Below are 14,129 nucleotides of genomic sequence, written 5' to 3' on the forward strand. Positions count from 1 at the left end.
CAACTACCAGTCTACATCTCCCTATCGAAAGAGTCTCTCTTCTCCGCCAAAACGTCAGCTCACTGGTGTAAAAGAACAAAGCTAGAGCAGCGGAGGTATTGAAAGTACTAGGTTTGATGGCGGCAGGAATCCTGGCTATACCACTCGTAAGGATGCATATGCGAATTCTTCAATGGCTCCTCTTCGCTCAGTGGTCTTACCAGAAACTACCAATGCACCACATGTTTCTTATCACGGATTCTTGCAGGAGAGACCTTCGGTGGTGGTTGACATCTCTTCATGTCACAATTGGAAGACCCTTTGCCCCCCCCCCCCCAGTAGCCACTGTGACCACGGACGCTTCCCTGATAGGGTGGGGGGGGGCATTGGCAGGGAAAGACTACCCAAGGCACATGGACAGATCAAGAATCACATCTGCACATCAATGTTCTAGAGTTGAGAGCGGTACTTCTGGCATTGGCAGTACTTTCAGGACTCTCTCCCTCTAGGGACTATTGCAATTCAGACCGACAACATGTCAGTAGTCTGGTACGTGAACAAGCAGGGCGGAACCAAGTCTTACCCCCTTTGTCGAGAAGCCCTCAGGGTCTGGCAATGGGCTGTGTCATCCCAGCGCTTTCTGTTAGCAACGCAAATCCCGGGGAAATCCAACGTGATAGCGGACAAGCTAAGCAGGGCAATATTACTCCCTCACGAGTGGTCTCTCAAACAACAGGTTGCGGAGTTGATTTTCCACAAATGGGGCCAGCCTTGCTGCAACCTTTTTGCCAGCCACATCAATTCAAAATGCAGAAGCTACTTTGCCCTAATACCACCTCCCTGTCATCCCCCGAGAGATGCACTTTTACACGATTGTCCCGTGGGTTTCCTTTATGCATTTCCACCCTTCCCATTAATACCCAGATTTTTACAGAAAGCAAAATCGCTGGGAAGGACTGTTATACTCATAGCCCCCTACTGGCCTCGACAGATTTGGTTTCCGTTTCTGCACCATCATCTGTTGGAAGATCCATGGATCGTGGACCCAGTTCCAGACCTTCTGACTCACCCGTCAGGGGATCTTCATCCTTCTCTGCAATCCCTGAAACTGACTGCTTGGCTAATCCACTTCCCCTAATTGCCAGGCTTCATTCAGTTTCAGAAGATACAAGACAGATTCTCTTGTCTTCTCACAAGCCATCTACCAGGAAATTATATGGCAGTAAATGGAAAATGTTCTCAATTTGGGCCAACGCGCAGAACATTGACCATTTCCGAGCTCCGCTATCTTTGATTTTAGAATTTCTAACAAAAATTTTTAAGGAAGGGGCAGCAGCTGCTACAGTTCGAGTTCAGTTAGCTGCTATCTCAAAATTTCACCTTGGTCTTGGTGGCTCATATATTATGAGCCATAAATTATCTAAAACCTTCCTTAAAGGCGTTCTTCATATTGAGACCTCCGATCAAAATTCCCTTTTCTCCCTGGAATTTAAACCTTATGCTGTCTCAAATTATTCTTCCCCCTTTTGAACCAGCATCTTCTTGTGATTTAAAATTTTTATCTTGGAAAACAATATTTCTTGTGGCCATTACGTCTGCCTGCAGAGTGTCAGAACTTCAAGCATTATCTATCAGATCACCTTGCATGATCTTCCATGCTGATAGAGTATCTCTCAGAACAAACCCCTCATTTTACCTAAAGTCTTTTCTGAGTCATATATCAGTCAGGTCATTGAACTGCCAGTCTTTTTCCCCAACCACTCTAGCAAATTGGAATATATGCTGCACAAACTTGATGTTCACAGACAGCTCATATTTTATTTTGACAGAACTAAGGATATTAGGAAATCAGACCAACTTTTTGTATCCTTCTCAGAAGCAAGAAAAGGCAATCCAGTGGCTAAAACAACTTTATCTAAATGGTTATCCGATTGTATATCCTTTGTTTATGAGAATGCGAGCATGCCTTTAACGCACAAACCAAAACCTCATTCTACCAGAGCTGTCTCTACCTCTTCTGCTTTTCAAGCTAAATTGCCCCTTGACAATATTTGTGCTGCAGCCACTTGGTCTAAGCCTCATACCTTTATCACACATTACAAAGTAGATAGGGCTTCAAGGGACAGGTCTTCCTTTGGTTCTACGGTACTGAAGAACATACTCCCATGAGCCACCCAAGGTTGAGGGTGCTAGGGATGCTACCCATCAGTGAGAATAAATGGCAAGATTTAACAACTTCACATATAGAAGTTATGTACTTACCATAACGTTCCATGTGAGTTGTTTATCTCGCCTTTATTCTCATGTCCCTCCCTCCTTCCCCCTCCTGGTTGACTGTTGACTTAGAGGCTAGTACCATCCTGGTTATTCAATATTTCTTCTTCCCCTTTGGGAAGTGTTCTTCGTGTGTGTGTGTGTGTATATATATATATATATATATATATATAAGAGGGTATGTATATGTTGTATATATATGTATATACTGTTATTTGCAGCAAACAAGATCTGAGGTAATTCCAGCAGTGTATTGTGGGATAAGGGGCTTGGTCTCGAGCTACTGGCAAACCTTGAGCTTGCTATCGGCAGTGTTGGAGCCGAGGATCAGCTCCGAACCCATTAGTGAGAATAAAGGAGAGATAAACAACTCACATGGAACGTTATGGTAAGTACATAACTTCTGATGTTAAGTTGTCAATCTCGCCTTCATTCTTGCTTGATGGGTTCGGAGCCGATCCTCGGCTCCGACTCGGCACTTGCTTTAGCTCGAGAACTCCTTTTACCAGCTCGAGGCAGCCCCATATCCCATGATGCAAGGTGGTAAGTATCCAGATCTCGTTTGCCGCTTCGCTTGGGTGGTCTTCTTTTTACCAGCTCCTGGTAAGTTGTTCACATTTGTGATATTTAAGCCCCTTTTTAGTCTAAAACACGTTTATTGATAGTTTAAGTTTATTTTTCTCCCCTTTCTGACAGAAATTCCCTGTCTCCTTTAAATTTTTGTTAGTCAATTTTTTCCCTATCCCATCCCCCCCCTGTTAGGGTGTGTGTGTTGGTGTTTTATAGAATACCTCTTGGTATTTTGTTTAAGTTAATTTTGACTGGTGTGTGTGTGTGTTGTGTTTCGGCACCATGTCAAAGGAGAGGGTCTCAGGTTTTAAGAAGTGTGACTCGTGCTGTCAGAAGATGTCTCTGACAGACGGTCACACTTCTTGCCTGTATTGTCTGGGCCCTCTTCACCTGCAGGACTCCTGTGCTATTTGTCACTCCTTCAGCCAGAGAGTCCTGCAGGAGAGACGTAATAAGTTGATTCTTAGGGGCCTTCTTAAGCCGGAGGGCTCTCCGGCTAAGTCGGCTCCACCAAAATCAACAAAACCTGCCAAGGCCCAGGCTTCTGTATCTAAGCCTGCGGCCTCGGCTCCGACTTCGCTGAGTCGAGATCGGCTCCGGCTGGAGCCGATTCTGGCTTGACAAAGCTTTCGGCACCGATGGCTATCGGTGCCGAATCTGTATTGTCTACTTCGATGTCGGCTCCGATCGGTTCTGACACCCATGTGGCACAGGCATCGGTGTCGGCTCCGATCGGCTCCGACACCGTTACTTTGGTGGCTGTATCGGCTCCGGCTGGGGCCGATACATCGAGGCTTCCTGTCGGCTCCGAGGAGTCGGCTCCGACAGGATCTATAGTATCGGCTCCGATGGCTCATTCCAGGAAGAGGTCGAGGTCTCCTTCCTTGGAGCCGATACTTTCGGCTCCGGCTTCACCTCTTCTATCGGAACGGAGCCATCGGAGCCGATCTTCAAGGTCATCCAGGTTGTCAGATCATGACCTAGAGAGAGTGGTCAGTAGATTACTCAAGTCACAGGTACTGGCCCAAATGTTACACAGTCCGTCTCAGCAGACGACTGTTGGTCCACACCCCGTTACAGTTCCTCCTTCAACTCTACCCCAGAGTTTGGAGTTGGAGTCTTCGGGCATGGTTACTGCTACGGCTGGAGGACGGATACCCCCTTCTGTTCCTTCAACCTCTACTCTTATCTCCTCTTCGAGACCTTCCTTAGAGGGATTCGGTGGTCGGGCTTCCATGGTCTCCTCCGAGGGGGTGAGTGGCATCGGACCCTTGTCCGAACCCGCTCTTCCCCTTGGAGCCTCGGCCTTGGTGAGCTCGGCTCCGACGTCTGCCTCGGAGACTTCCCTTTCGGTGGTCCCGGGAGTTCCTAGCTCTTCGGAGCGGATTCTCTCGGACCTGCCTGGGAGGGGAGCATTCGAGGTGATGAAGAGTGTACTGGCCACTGGTATCAGTCAGCAGTCTGTTCCCGTAGCTCCTCCCTCTATAGTACCTGTTGACATCTCTGCCACTTCTCTTGCTACAGGACCCAGAGATCCTCCACCTCAGGTTTCCCCATTGGGAATTTCCCCCTCTTCCGAGGATTCTCCTGATGTTTCTGGAGATCCTCCTAGGAAGAGGACTTGTAAGAGGAAGCATGTAGACTCCCCCGAGTCTGTCACTTCGGATACTGACTTTGATGAGTCAGGGATCCCCTAGATCCCCCTCTGAGGATGTCTCCTTCTCAGACATCCTAGAACTCCTGAAACAGAGGGGAAACTGGCCCACCAACAATCCCTCTGAGGATGAGTCAGTATACCTAGAGGCGTTTGGATCTCGGCCCTCCACCTCCTGGGTGTCTCCGCCTTTCGACCCCCTTATGCAGGTTATTGCACGAAGGCGTGGGCAGCTCCTGACTCTGTAGAGCCAGTCCCTAGGAGGCCTTCTAAATTTATCACTGCCCCGAGTGACAAACAATTCCTTACCAAGGGTGTCCCCGCTGATGCCATGGTGGTGGCTGCGGCCACCAAAAAGGAACTTGCAGATCCTTCCGTGCCCGTCCATCCTCCTAATAAGGACTCTAGGACCATGGATAGGTACGGTAAGCGGATGTTTTCCTCAGCGACCTTTGCTATGCGTTCGCTGAATTACCTATGTCACTTCACCAGACTCCAAAGGGATATCCTGAAGGAGCTGGGAGAGGTAGTTCAGGATCCTACAGCTGCAGGGGCTCAAGAAAAGATTGCTTCGCAGCTAGGAACCCTCAATTCCGTTGTTAACTCCTCCATGCGGCTAATATCTTATGCTGCGGATGGAGCGAGTAGAGCCGCAGGCACAGGTGTGGCTCTTAGACGCCAAGCCTGGATGCGGCTATGTGACTTTATGGATCCCTTTAAGGCATCCTTCACAAATTCTCCCTTTGATGGGTCAGCTTTGTTTGGCCCTCAGGTGAAGGAAACCTTGACCAGGTGCGAGCAGGACGGCAAGACTCTTTCTGCTGTTGGAGTCTGTTTTTCCACCCCTTCTAGGCCTTATCCCAAAGGACAGAAGGGTGGGAAGATGTGGTTCCGTAAATCCCAAGGAGTCACGCCGATTCACGTGGTCAGTTTACCCCTAGAGGCAGAGGGGTAACAATAACAGACGCGCTCTAGAGGCAGAGGGGTCCAAGAACCAGGGAAACAGGGAGCCTCTCTGACAAGCCCTTTCAGCATCCCTGAGGTGTTGCCCGGCTGTCCCTCCTTGGAGGCAGTCGGGGAAGATTATCACTGTACCCAGAAGCCTGGCATTCCCTCACTCAAGACACATGGGTACAGTCGATCATATCCAAGGGTTACATAATTCCTTTCGAGGAAAGTCCTTTCCTCAAATTCCCTTCCAGATGTACCACCGGTCTAAGGGACATTGCAGAGTTAGAAATCGCAAAACTACTGCAAAAAAGAGCCATTCAGCCAGTTACAATAGACCATTCAGAGCCCGGAATCTACTCAAGATTCTTTTGGTCCCCAAAAAGACGGGAGACTGGAGACCAATATTGGATCTCAGCAGACTCAACAAGTCTGTCAGGAAGACAAGATTCGAATGGTCACTCTTCAGTCAATTCTGCCCTTCTTACAGAAGGACAACTGGATGTGCTCAATAGATCTTCAGGATGCGTACTATCACATCAAAATTCACAGACGCTCCAGGAGATTTCTCCGCTTCGGCTGGGGTCCAGTCATTTCCAGTTCAGAGCCCTGCCCTTTGGTCTCACTACAGCCCCCAGAGTGTTCACCAAATGCATGGCAGTGGTCACGGCTCACCTGAGACGTCAAGGATTCCAGGTGTTTCCGTATCTCGACGACTGGCTCCTGTCAGCCACCACCAGGCATCAGCTTATACAAGCCAGGGATTACACAATAGACCTTTGTTCTCATTTGGGCATCTCAATCAACTTCAAAAAGTCATCCTTATCGCCCTGCCAGTCTATTACCTTCATAGGCGCAAACTTAAACACTGTTCGGATGTCAGCTACCCTTACAGAACAAAGAGTTTCAGACATTCAGACTCATGTCAGGATCATTCTGGCCAGCAAGAAAATACAGGCCAGAATGATTCTGAAGGTATTAGGTCTCATGGCTGCGGCCATTACACTTCTTCCCCTGGCTCGATTTTACATGCGCCTTCTTCAGTGGATGCTGTTCACACAGTGGTCATACCAGCAACTTCCAATGCGTCACCAGATTCTGGTGACAAAAACATGCAAAGAACATCTTGCTTGGTGGATCACATCGTCTCAGGTTCACCAAGGCAGGTGCTTTGTACCTCCGTCCCCGATAGCCACTGTCACCACGGATGCCTCCCTGATCGGGTGGGGGGGTCATTATCAGGGCAGGATGGTTCATGGGACGTGGCAACCGTTCGAGTACCATCTGCACATAAATGTCCTGGAGATGAGAGCAGTGCTTTTAACGTTGCAAGCCCTCAACGACTTTCTTCCCGTAGGGACAATTGCAGTCCACACAGACAACATGTCCATAGTTTGGTATATCAACAAACAGGGCGGAACCAAGTCCTACCCCTTGTGTCGAGAAGCGCTCAGACTTTGGCAATGGGCGATCTCCACTCATCGGTTTCTGGTAGCAACGCATATCCCTGGGAAAACCAACATTATAGCGGACAGATTGAGCAGAGCTATCCTCATGCCTCACGAGTGGTCTCTCAAGCAATCTATAGCGGAAGAGATTTTTCTGGAATGGGGTCGTCCATGTTGCGATCTTTTTGCTACTCCCCAAAACAGCAAATGTCCAGACTTCTTCAGCCTCTTCCTCTATCAGGCCATCCCCCAGAGACGCTCTGACCCAGGATTGGCCCCAGGGACTTCTTTATGCCTTCCTCCATTTCCTCTGATCCCTCAGGTGATCCAGAAAGCTACCGCTTTGAGAGCCAAATTGATTCTCATTGCCCCTTACTGGCCTCGACAAGTTTGGTTCCCGTTCCTCCATCATCACCTTTTGGTGCAGCCGTGGCATCTGGACCCAGTGCCAGATCTACTGATTCACCAATCCGGTCAGCTGCACCGGTCAATCCCTTCTCTCAACCTCACAGCATGGTTGCTCCACTTCCTTCCTTAGCCAGGCTTCCTTTGATCTCTAACCCAGTTAGAGACATCATAGTAGCTTCACTAAAATCCTCTACCAGGAGGATTTACACAAGCAAATGGAACGTTTCTCTTATTGGGCTAAGGCCCAAAATATTGATCCTTTTACTGCCCCTGTTCAGGCAGTTCTGGACTTCTTAGCAGAGATTTTTCATGCAGGCTCCTCTTCTTCCACAGTCAGAGTTCAATTGGCTGCTATTTCTAATTTTCATGTCGAGATAGCAGATCATAATATTATGTCCCATAGGCTCTGCAGGGCCTTCTTGAAAGGAATTTTCCTACTAAAGCCTCCAATCAGGAATCCTCCTCCTCAGTGGGATCTAAATTTAGTGCTGACATCCTTGATTCTTCCCCTTCGAGCCAGCTGTTTCTTGTTCCCTGAAATATCTTTCTTGGAAAACTTTATTTCTAGTGGCTATTACATCTGCCAGGAGGGTGTCTGAACTTCATGCTCTTTCGGTTCGACCCCCCTATTTGATTTTTCACAAAGACAGAGTATCTTTGAGAACTAATCCATCCTTTTACCTAAGGTCGCTTCAAAGAACAATCTGAATCAATCCATTGATCTCCTGTATTTTTTCCTAACTATTCAGATAGAGCTGAACAAAGCTACATTATCTTGACGTCCACCGTCAACTTAGATATTATTTGGACAGAACAAAAAAATTTAGAAAATCTGACCAACTTTTTGTTTCATATGCGGATAATAAAAAAGGCCTTCCTGTTTCTAAAGTGACTTTGTCCAGATGGCTTTCTTCGGTCATCACTGAAATTTATACTCAGGGGAAAACAGCTGTGCTCAAAACCCAAAGCACATTCAACTAGGAGTTTAGCTACTTCTACAGCTTTTCAAGCTAGACTTCCTTTGGACACTATTTGTGCAGCGGCCACTTGGGCCACTCCTCACACTTTTGTTTCCCATTACAAATTGGACTTGGCCTCCAGGGACAGAGCCAGTTTTGGCTCTACAGTCCTCAAGAGTTTGTTCCATTGAGCCACCCAGGATAGAGGTGCTAGGGACGCGGTCCCATCAAGCAAGAATGAAGGCGAGATTGACAACTTAACATTAAGAAGTTATGTACCTACCATAACGTTCCATGTTAGTTGTCTTCTCTCGCCTTCTTTCTTGCGACCCTCCCTCCTTCCCCCTGGCCTGGACAGACCTTGTATAAGAAACTATTATGCTAAAGACCATTCAGACCTGGTCCTTTTTCCATCTGTAAGTTTCTTCTTCCTTTGGGAAGTATTTTATGCTTGGTGTTATTGCCCTTTGTCAACAAACGAGATCTGGGTACTTACCGCCTTGCATCATGGGATATGGGGCTGCCTCGAGCTGGTAAAAGGAGTTCTCGAGCTAAAGCAAGTGCCGAGTCGGAGCCGAGGATCGGCTCCGAACCCATCAAGCAAGAAAGAAGGCGAGAGAAGACAACTAACATGGAACGTTATGGTAGGTACATAACTTCTTATTTAACATTTTTGAATGTCCTGCTCATATCTACAAATGTCCCAGCAGAGACAAGACCAGCACTAATATATGTTTACTTACACAGTTGTACTAGAATTTTACTATACAGCGTAGTGAGAGAGAAGTGGAAAGTGTTGGCTGAGAGAGTAGACCTTCTGACTTAAAACAAGAGGTCCCTTTTTCACCCCAATCTGGGCACTCTAAGGCTGACAGCTTGTATGATTTAATCCTAATACTTCCTAGGTCCACATATTCTGAGGACATGATAAACCTTTTGAGAGAGGCTAGGAAACCAGATTCAGAGACTAAGACCCAGCTACTGCACTAGTGGTAGTGATCATTTAAAAAAAAACAAAACATTCCATTTCTTGATTTGTTAAAGGTTCATGTTTATGTAGTTTACACCATCCTGACCATGAGACCCCCCCCCCCCCCCATTTGAACTCTAAGCCTTCAGTGGCACAGTTTTTGAAAGACTTCTAAGAAAGGAAGCCGCTTCACATGAGAGCTGAACTGTGTCTTAGATTAACTGACCCTAGCCCCCCTTTCAGTCAGCTATGTCTGCCCTCCTGCAGTTTTTATTGTGGAAGGCACTGTTCTTGGTGGCTGTCACATCTGCAGAAGAATTTCAGAGCTACAAGATTTGATTTGCTGGAAACCTATTTTGGTTTTCTATTGGCACAGGGTGTTCCTATGCACCAACCCCTCTTTCATGCCAGAAGTTGTGACAAAATCATCCTTGCATCAAGCCGTTTATTTCTTTGTTTTTTTCCTAATCCTGAAAACAGAAAGGAGAAAAACATACATTCTTTAGATATTGTTTACATGAGACTAAAACATTTAAGGGACAGACCAACTCTGTGTCCCTGATGAAGGGCAAGGAGGAAAACAACAGTCAATAATCAGTCACTCTTTAAATGGCTTGCATACTTTGTTTTTTACTGCTATTCTGCCTATGGCAAATCAATCCTGGGTCTGTCAAAGCTCATTCTGCAAGAACCACTGCAGCCACCACAGCATTACTAAGAAGGATCAGCAACAAGTCTGTTTTAGAAGCAGCTTACTTGATCCTCAGTGCATATATTGTCAAACCTTTACAATCTGGGGGTCTTCTTTAGAGCTGAAATTTGCCTCTGCCAGTCATGTAAGTCTTGCTATTCTGATTTCCATTCTCTTCTGGCAACCACCCCCTGCACGCCTACTTTGGGAATCTCCCCAGTAGAGAACAGCACAACACATTAAAATTATGTTTGGAGCTTAGTACAAATGTACATATGAGTAGATTCACTGATGCAGTCCATGTTCCCTCCTTTCTGTCTGTCTTGTCCTTTGACCTTGGTTGGGTTGAACACCCATTTGACCTTTTTCACCTTCCCTTTAGTAAGCTCCCGTTTTTTTTTTTTCTCTCAAACACTTTTATTGAATTAGCACTTGTGACAGGCAAATTTCCATTCATATAAAAGTAATCAAACTATTAATATAACAAACACAATTTTGTTTGTTTGTGTCTTTCGGCTTTTCCCGGTTAGGGGTCGCCACAGCGGAACTCCGGTCCGCTAATGTTTGGTAGTGGATTTTTACGTACCGGGTTACCAGCCCTGACGGACAACCTTCAACGAAGGCACGCCCCATTCACATATGCCTCCACATGGAAGACGCTCTAGTTGAGAATCGAACGGGACAACGTCTTACTGTGAGGTGACAACGCTACCGCAGCACCACCACCGCAGTAATATAACAAACACAATACTTCACATATATTACTATATATCATGGAACCTAAGCATTATTACATAAATTATTCAATTCCTGCCCTTTTTTTAAACAAGAAACATCTTTATTAAACCATCACTTACTACATAGACAATCAGCTCCCATCTTTTACCTTGTCTTGTGTCACAGAGCAGGAGATAGAAGACCTCTGAGGTAGACCTATGATACAATGATTTATTTATTTTTTATTATTTAATTTTGTTTATTGGGGTAGAGCACTGATCATATTTGACCATTTGCAGGCTCAGTCCAGGTTACATACATCGTAACAACAGTAAAGTAAGACTAAAGGTATATTTAAATTATATAGTGTAGTGACATTACATTTTATAGATGTAAAAAATAAACACATATTTACAAGATTTACAAAGCTGTAGGATCAGGAGTATACAATGCATAATACACATGTTATAAGTGGAAATTGTAGAATAGTAAAGAGCTACAATAAAAGAGCTAATAACATGAGAAGAGGATATTAGACATATAGTAGGGAATGGATAGCCTCCTACTGGTCCACTTAGACTATGGCACTGGAGTCTTCTCTCTTGGTTTTGCCAGCACACAAAAGAGCTGAAGATGGTATTGGCTAATGTCCCTCATATCACCAACAACCTTATCTGCCAGGGAGTTGACCAAGCCTTGGGGGAAGTACAGCTCTGGAAGTCAGGCCAGCTAGTTGGGCTATCTGCTGGCATTAAGTCCCCAGTAATGATGATAGCAACAGTGAACATACTTGAACATCTCCATTCAAGGTAAGTTCTTAACAAAACTGTACTTTTTCTTTAAGTACATTTGAAGAATTGCCTAACAAATATTCAAAGTGCATATTATTTTTATTATTTTTCAGGCAAGTCGTTGGGAGTGGAAGAAATTAAAACCCAAATCTCCAAGAAATGGCCCACTTCCTTGTCCTAGACTTGGTCACAGCTTTTCTGCAGTTGACAGCAGATGTTATTTGTTTGGAGGATTGGCAAATGATAGTGAAGACCCCAAGTATAATATTCCAAGGTAAGAGCAGTGCAGAATTGTATTACTTAGACACTGTTAAGAGGAAGAGTTACATTTTGAACTTAATTGAATGGCATTTTACTTATAGGTTCATAGGTTCATACTAGGCTATCTGCCCAAGGGCATTTATAAGCCTAGCCCATAGTTATGTGGCTTTCGCCACCCCTTTAGTTTGAATAAAAACTATGCCTATCATTTTTCTGTGCCTCTGTCAAGCAGTGACACTGAAGGTAATCCCTGGGGTATATCTGCGATCTCCCATCCATTGGTCAAGATTCCTCTTGAACAAGGCCAGCGAGGTGCTCTGCCTCACATGTACCGGGATTTTGTTCCACAGCATAGGGAGTCTCTGGGTGATGAATCTGTCCCTCCAGCACGTTCTATTTATAACCGTGTCAAGGTTTAAGTCTCCCGCCCTTGTGGTTCTGAGGGATCTAGATTTTTTGAGGTGAAGCATATTCATCAAATCTCAGTTTGACATGGCCTTATATGTCAGGCACAGGTCACCTCTGAGCAAGCAGTATGAGACTGAATAGAGCTGGAGTTGTTTCAGTCGGGCAGCATAAGACATATTTTTGAGACCCTTTATCCTTTTGGTGAGGAACTTTTGGGGCCTTTCAAGCTGCATCAGGTGTCTGGTCAGATACATTCCGAACGGGGCATTGTACTCAATCATAGGTCTAATGAGTGATGAGTACAGGGGGACGATGACCTCCCTTGATCTAAATGTGAATCCCTTCATGATCAGGTGGGCGATATAGAAGGTTTTCCTAACTACTTTAGCAACATGAGTGTCAAACGAAAGGCTACTGTCAACTTGGGTCCCCAGATCCCTGATGACTTTTCTGTGCTCAGTGGATTGCCATCTATATGGTAGCTAGGGGTAACCTTGTTTTTCCCGAAGGGTATGACTATGCATTTTTGGCGTTTAACTTCAGGCCATGGCTCTGGCACCAGTTATCCGTTTCTGTGAGGCCCTTCTGGAGGATATCTGTGTCAGATGTGTTTTCGACTATGGCCCAGTTTGCAGTCATCTGCAAACTTTGTCAGCCATAACCCTCCTGTGTTTGCTTGTACTTCAGAAAAGTAGATGCCGAACAAGAGTGGACCCAGGACTGAGCCCTGTGGGACACCACTTGTGACAGGCTTTGAGTCTGACATGGCTCCAGCAACTCTGACCCTGTGGGTTCTGTCGCTTAGCCAGTTTGCAACCCATCTTGTGATGTATGGGTTTACATTCAAGCTGATGAGTTTTTCGATGATACCTGAGTGGGGTATTGTGTGAAGGCCTTTGCCAGGTCGAGGTAGGCTGTATGGACTGCCTTTCCCTCATCAATGGCCTTGGTGACTGTCTCAAAATAGTCAACCAAGTTTAAGAGGCAGGATCTGCCTTTGACAAAGCCAAACTGGGTTGGATCCAAAGTCTGCAAGTTCCCTATGTCTTTATTTATGAGTTCCATTATGATCCTCTCCATGGCTTTGCAGATAAGGCTTGTCAAGCTAATGGGGCAGTAATTTCCAGGGTCTGTGGAGGCACCGCCCTTATGAAGTGGGACCACAGTCGCCGTGCGCCACTCCTTGGGTACGTATCCTGAGGTGAGGCTAAGATTAAACAGCTGTCCTAACTGTGGGTTTAATTCCTCGTTGAGTTCATGAAGCACACAGCCGGGGACACCATCCGGTCCCATGGATGCTGTGTTTTTTGCCTTAGTGAGGGCAGTTCTCACCTGGGCGTTGGAGATGTTTGGGGGGCTACAATCCTCTGGAATAGATATCTCTCCTTTTGGGGGGGGGGGGAGAATTTAATACCCAGGATTGACAAGCAGCTGTGCTAGAGAAACTGGTAAACCATCATATCTCATTTAGTTTAAGTTAAACAAATGCATTTTGTTTCTGCCTTCCTATCTGTCATTCTCTAGTGCAGTAAAATATTGTCTGACTAAACATTTTGTACATTTGTCAGGAAGTGTTTTTTGTTTATCTCTGTACTGGATTAATGCCTGTTAAATGGAGATCCAGACTATGCCACCTCACAGATTTCCTCCTATAACATAACTAGGTTAAGGAAGTCTGTTTGTCACCTCCACCCAAAAAACAGAGAGGCAGTCCTTCAGACATTTACCCTAGAGTTCCAGCTGTGTCAAGTCAGAGGTGATTGTGCATTTATGCACTCAGTGATTTAAACATTAAAAAATAACCAGGTTGGGGAATTCTTCAAAAAATAGAAGTATTGGTCTATTTCATTTGAGACCTCCTTTCCTAGATACTCTGATCTGTTTTTGGAAAAAAATAACGTAAGTTAATGAAGTATTAAATAGACTTAACAGTGCTGTACTTGATAAACATACTCAGTGCAGCAGAGTATAGTAATTCTTAGATTATGCTTATTCCATTTTGTTAGTATAAGCTTCTGCAAAGGTTAATGGGTAAATACTAAGCTAGACTT

At 45.5% G+C, this 14,129-nt stretch overlaps 1 protein-coding gene across 2 annotated transcripts in view; it reads left to right on the forward strand.

Annotated features, from left to right (window-relative positions):
- LOC122807290 (host cell factor 1-like) overlaps positions 1–14,129 on the forward strand; it is a 3,131,707-nt gene that overhangs the window by 432,190 nt on the left and 2,685,388 nt on the right. For both annotated transcript variants that reach the window (XM_044078414.1, XM_044078415.1), the window contains exon 3: positions 11,523–11,683. In XM_044078414.1, coding sequence (XP_043934349.1) covers positions 11,523–11,683 — 161 coding nt within the window. The remainder of the gene's footprint in view (positions 1–11,522; positions 11,684–14,129) is intronic.

This window comes from Protopterus annectens, chromosome 7.part0, assembly GCF_019279795.1.
Source record: "Protopterus annectens isolate FY-2018-M chromosome 7.part0, PAN1.0, whole genome shotgun sequence".
NCBI classification, from domain to species: domain Eukaryota; kingdom Metazoa; phylum Chordata; order Ceratodontiformes; family Protopteridae; genus Protopterus; species Protopterus annectens.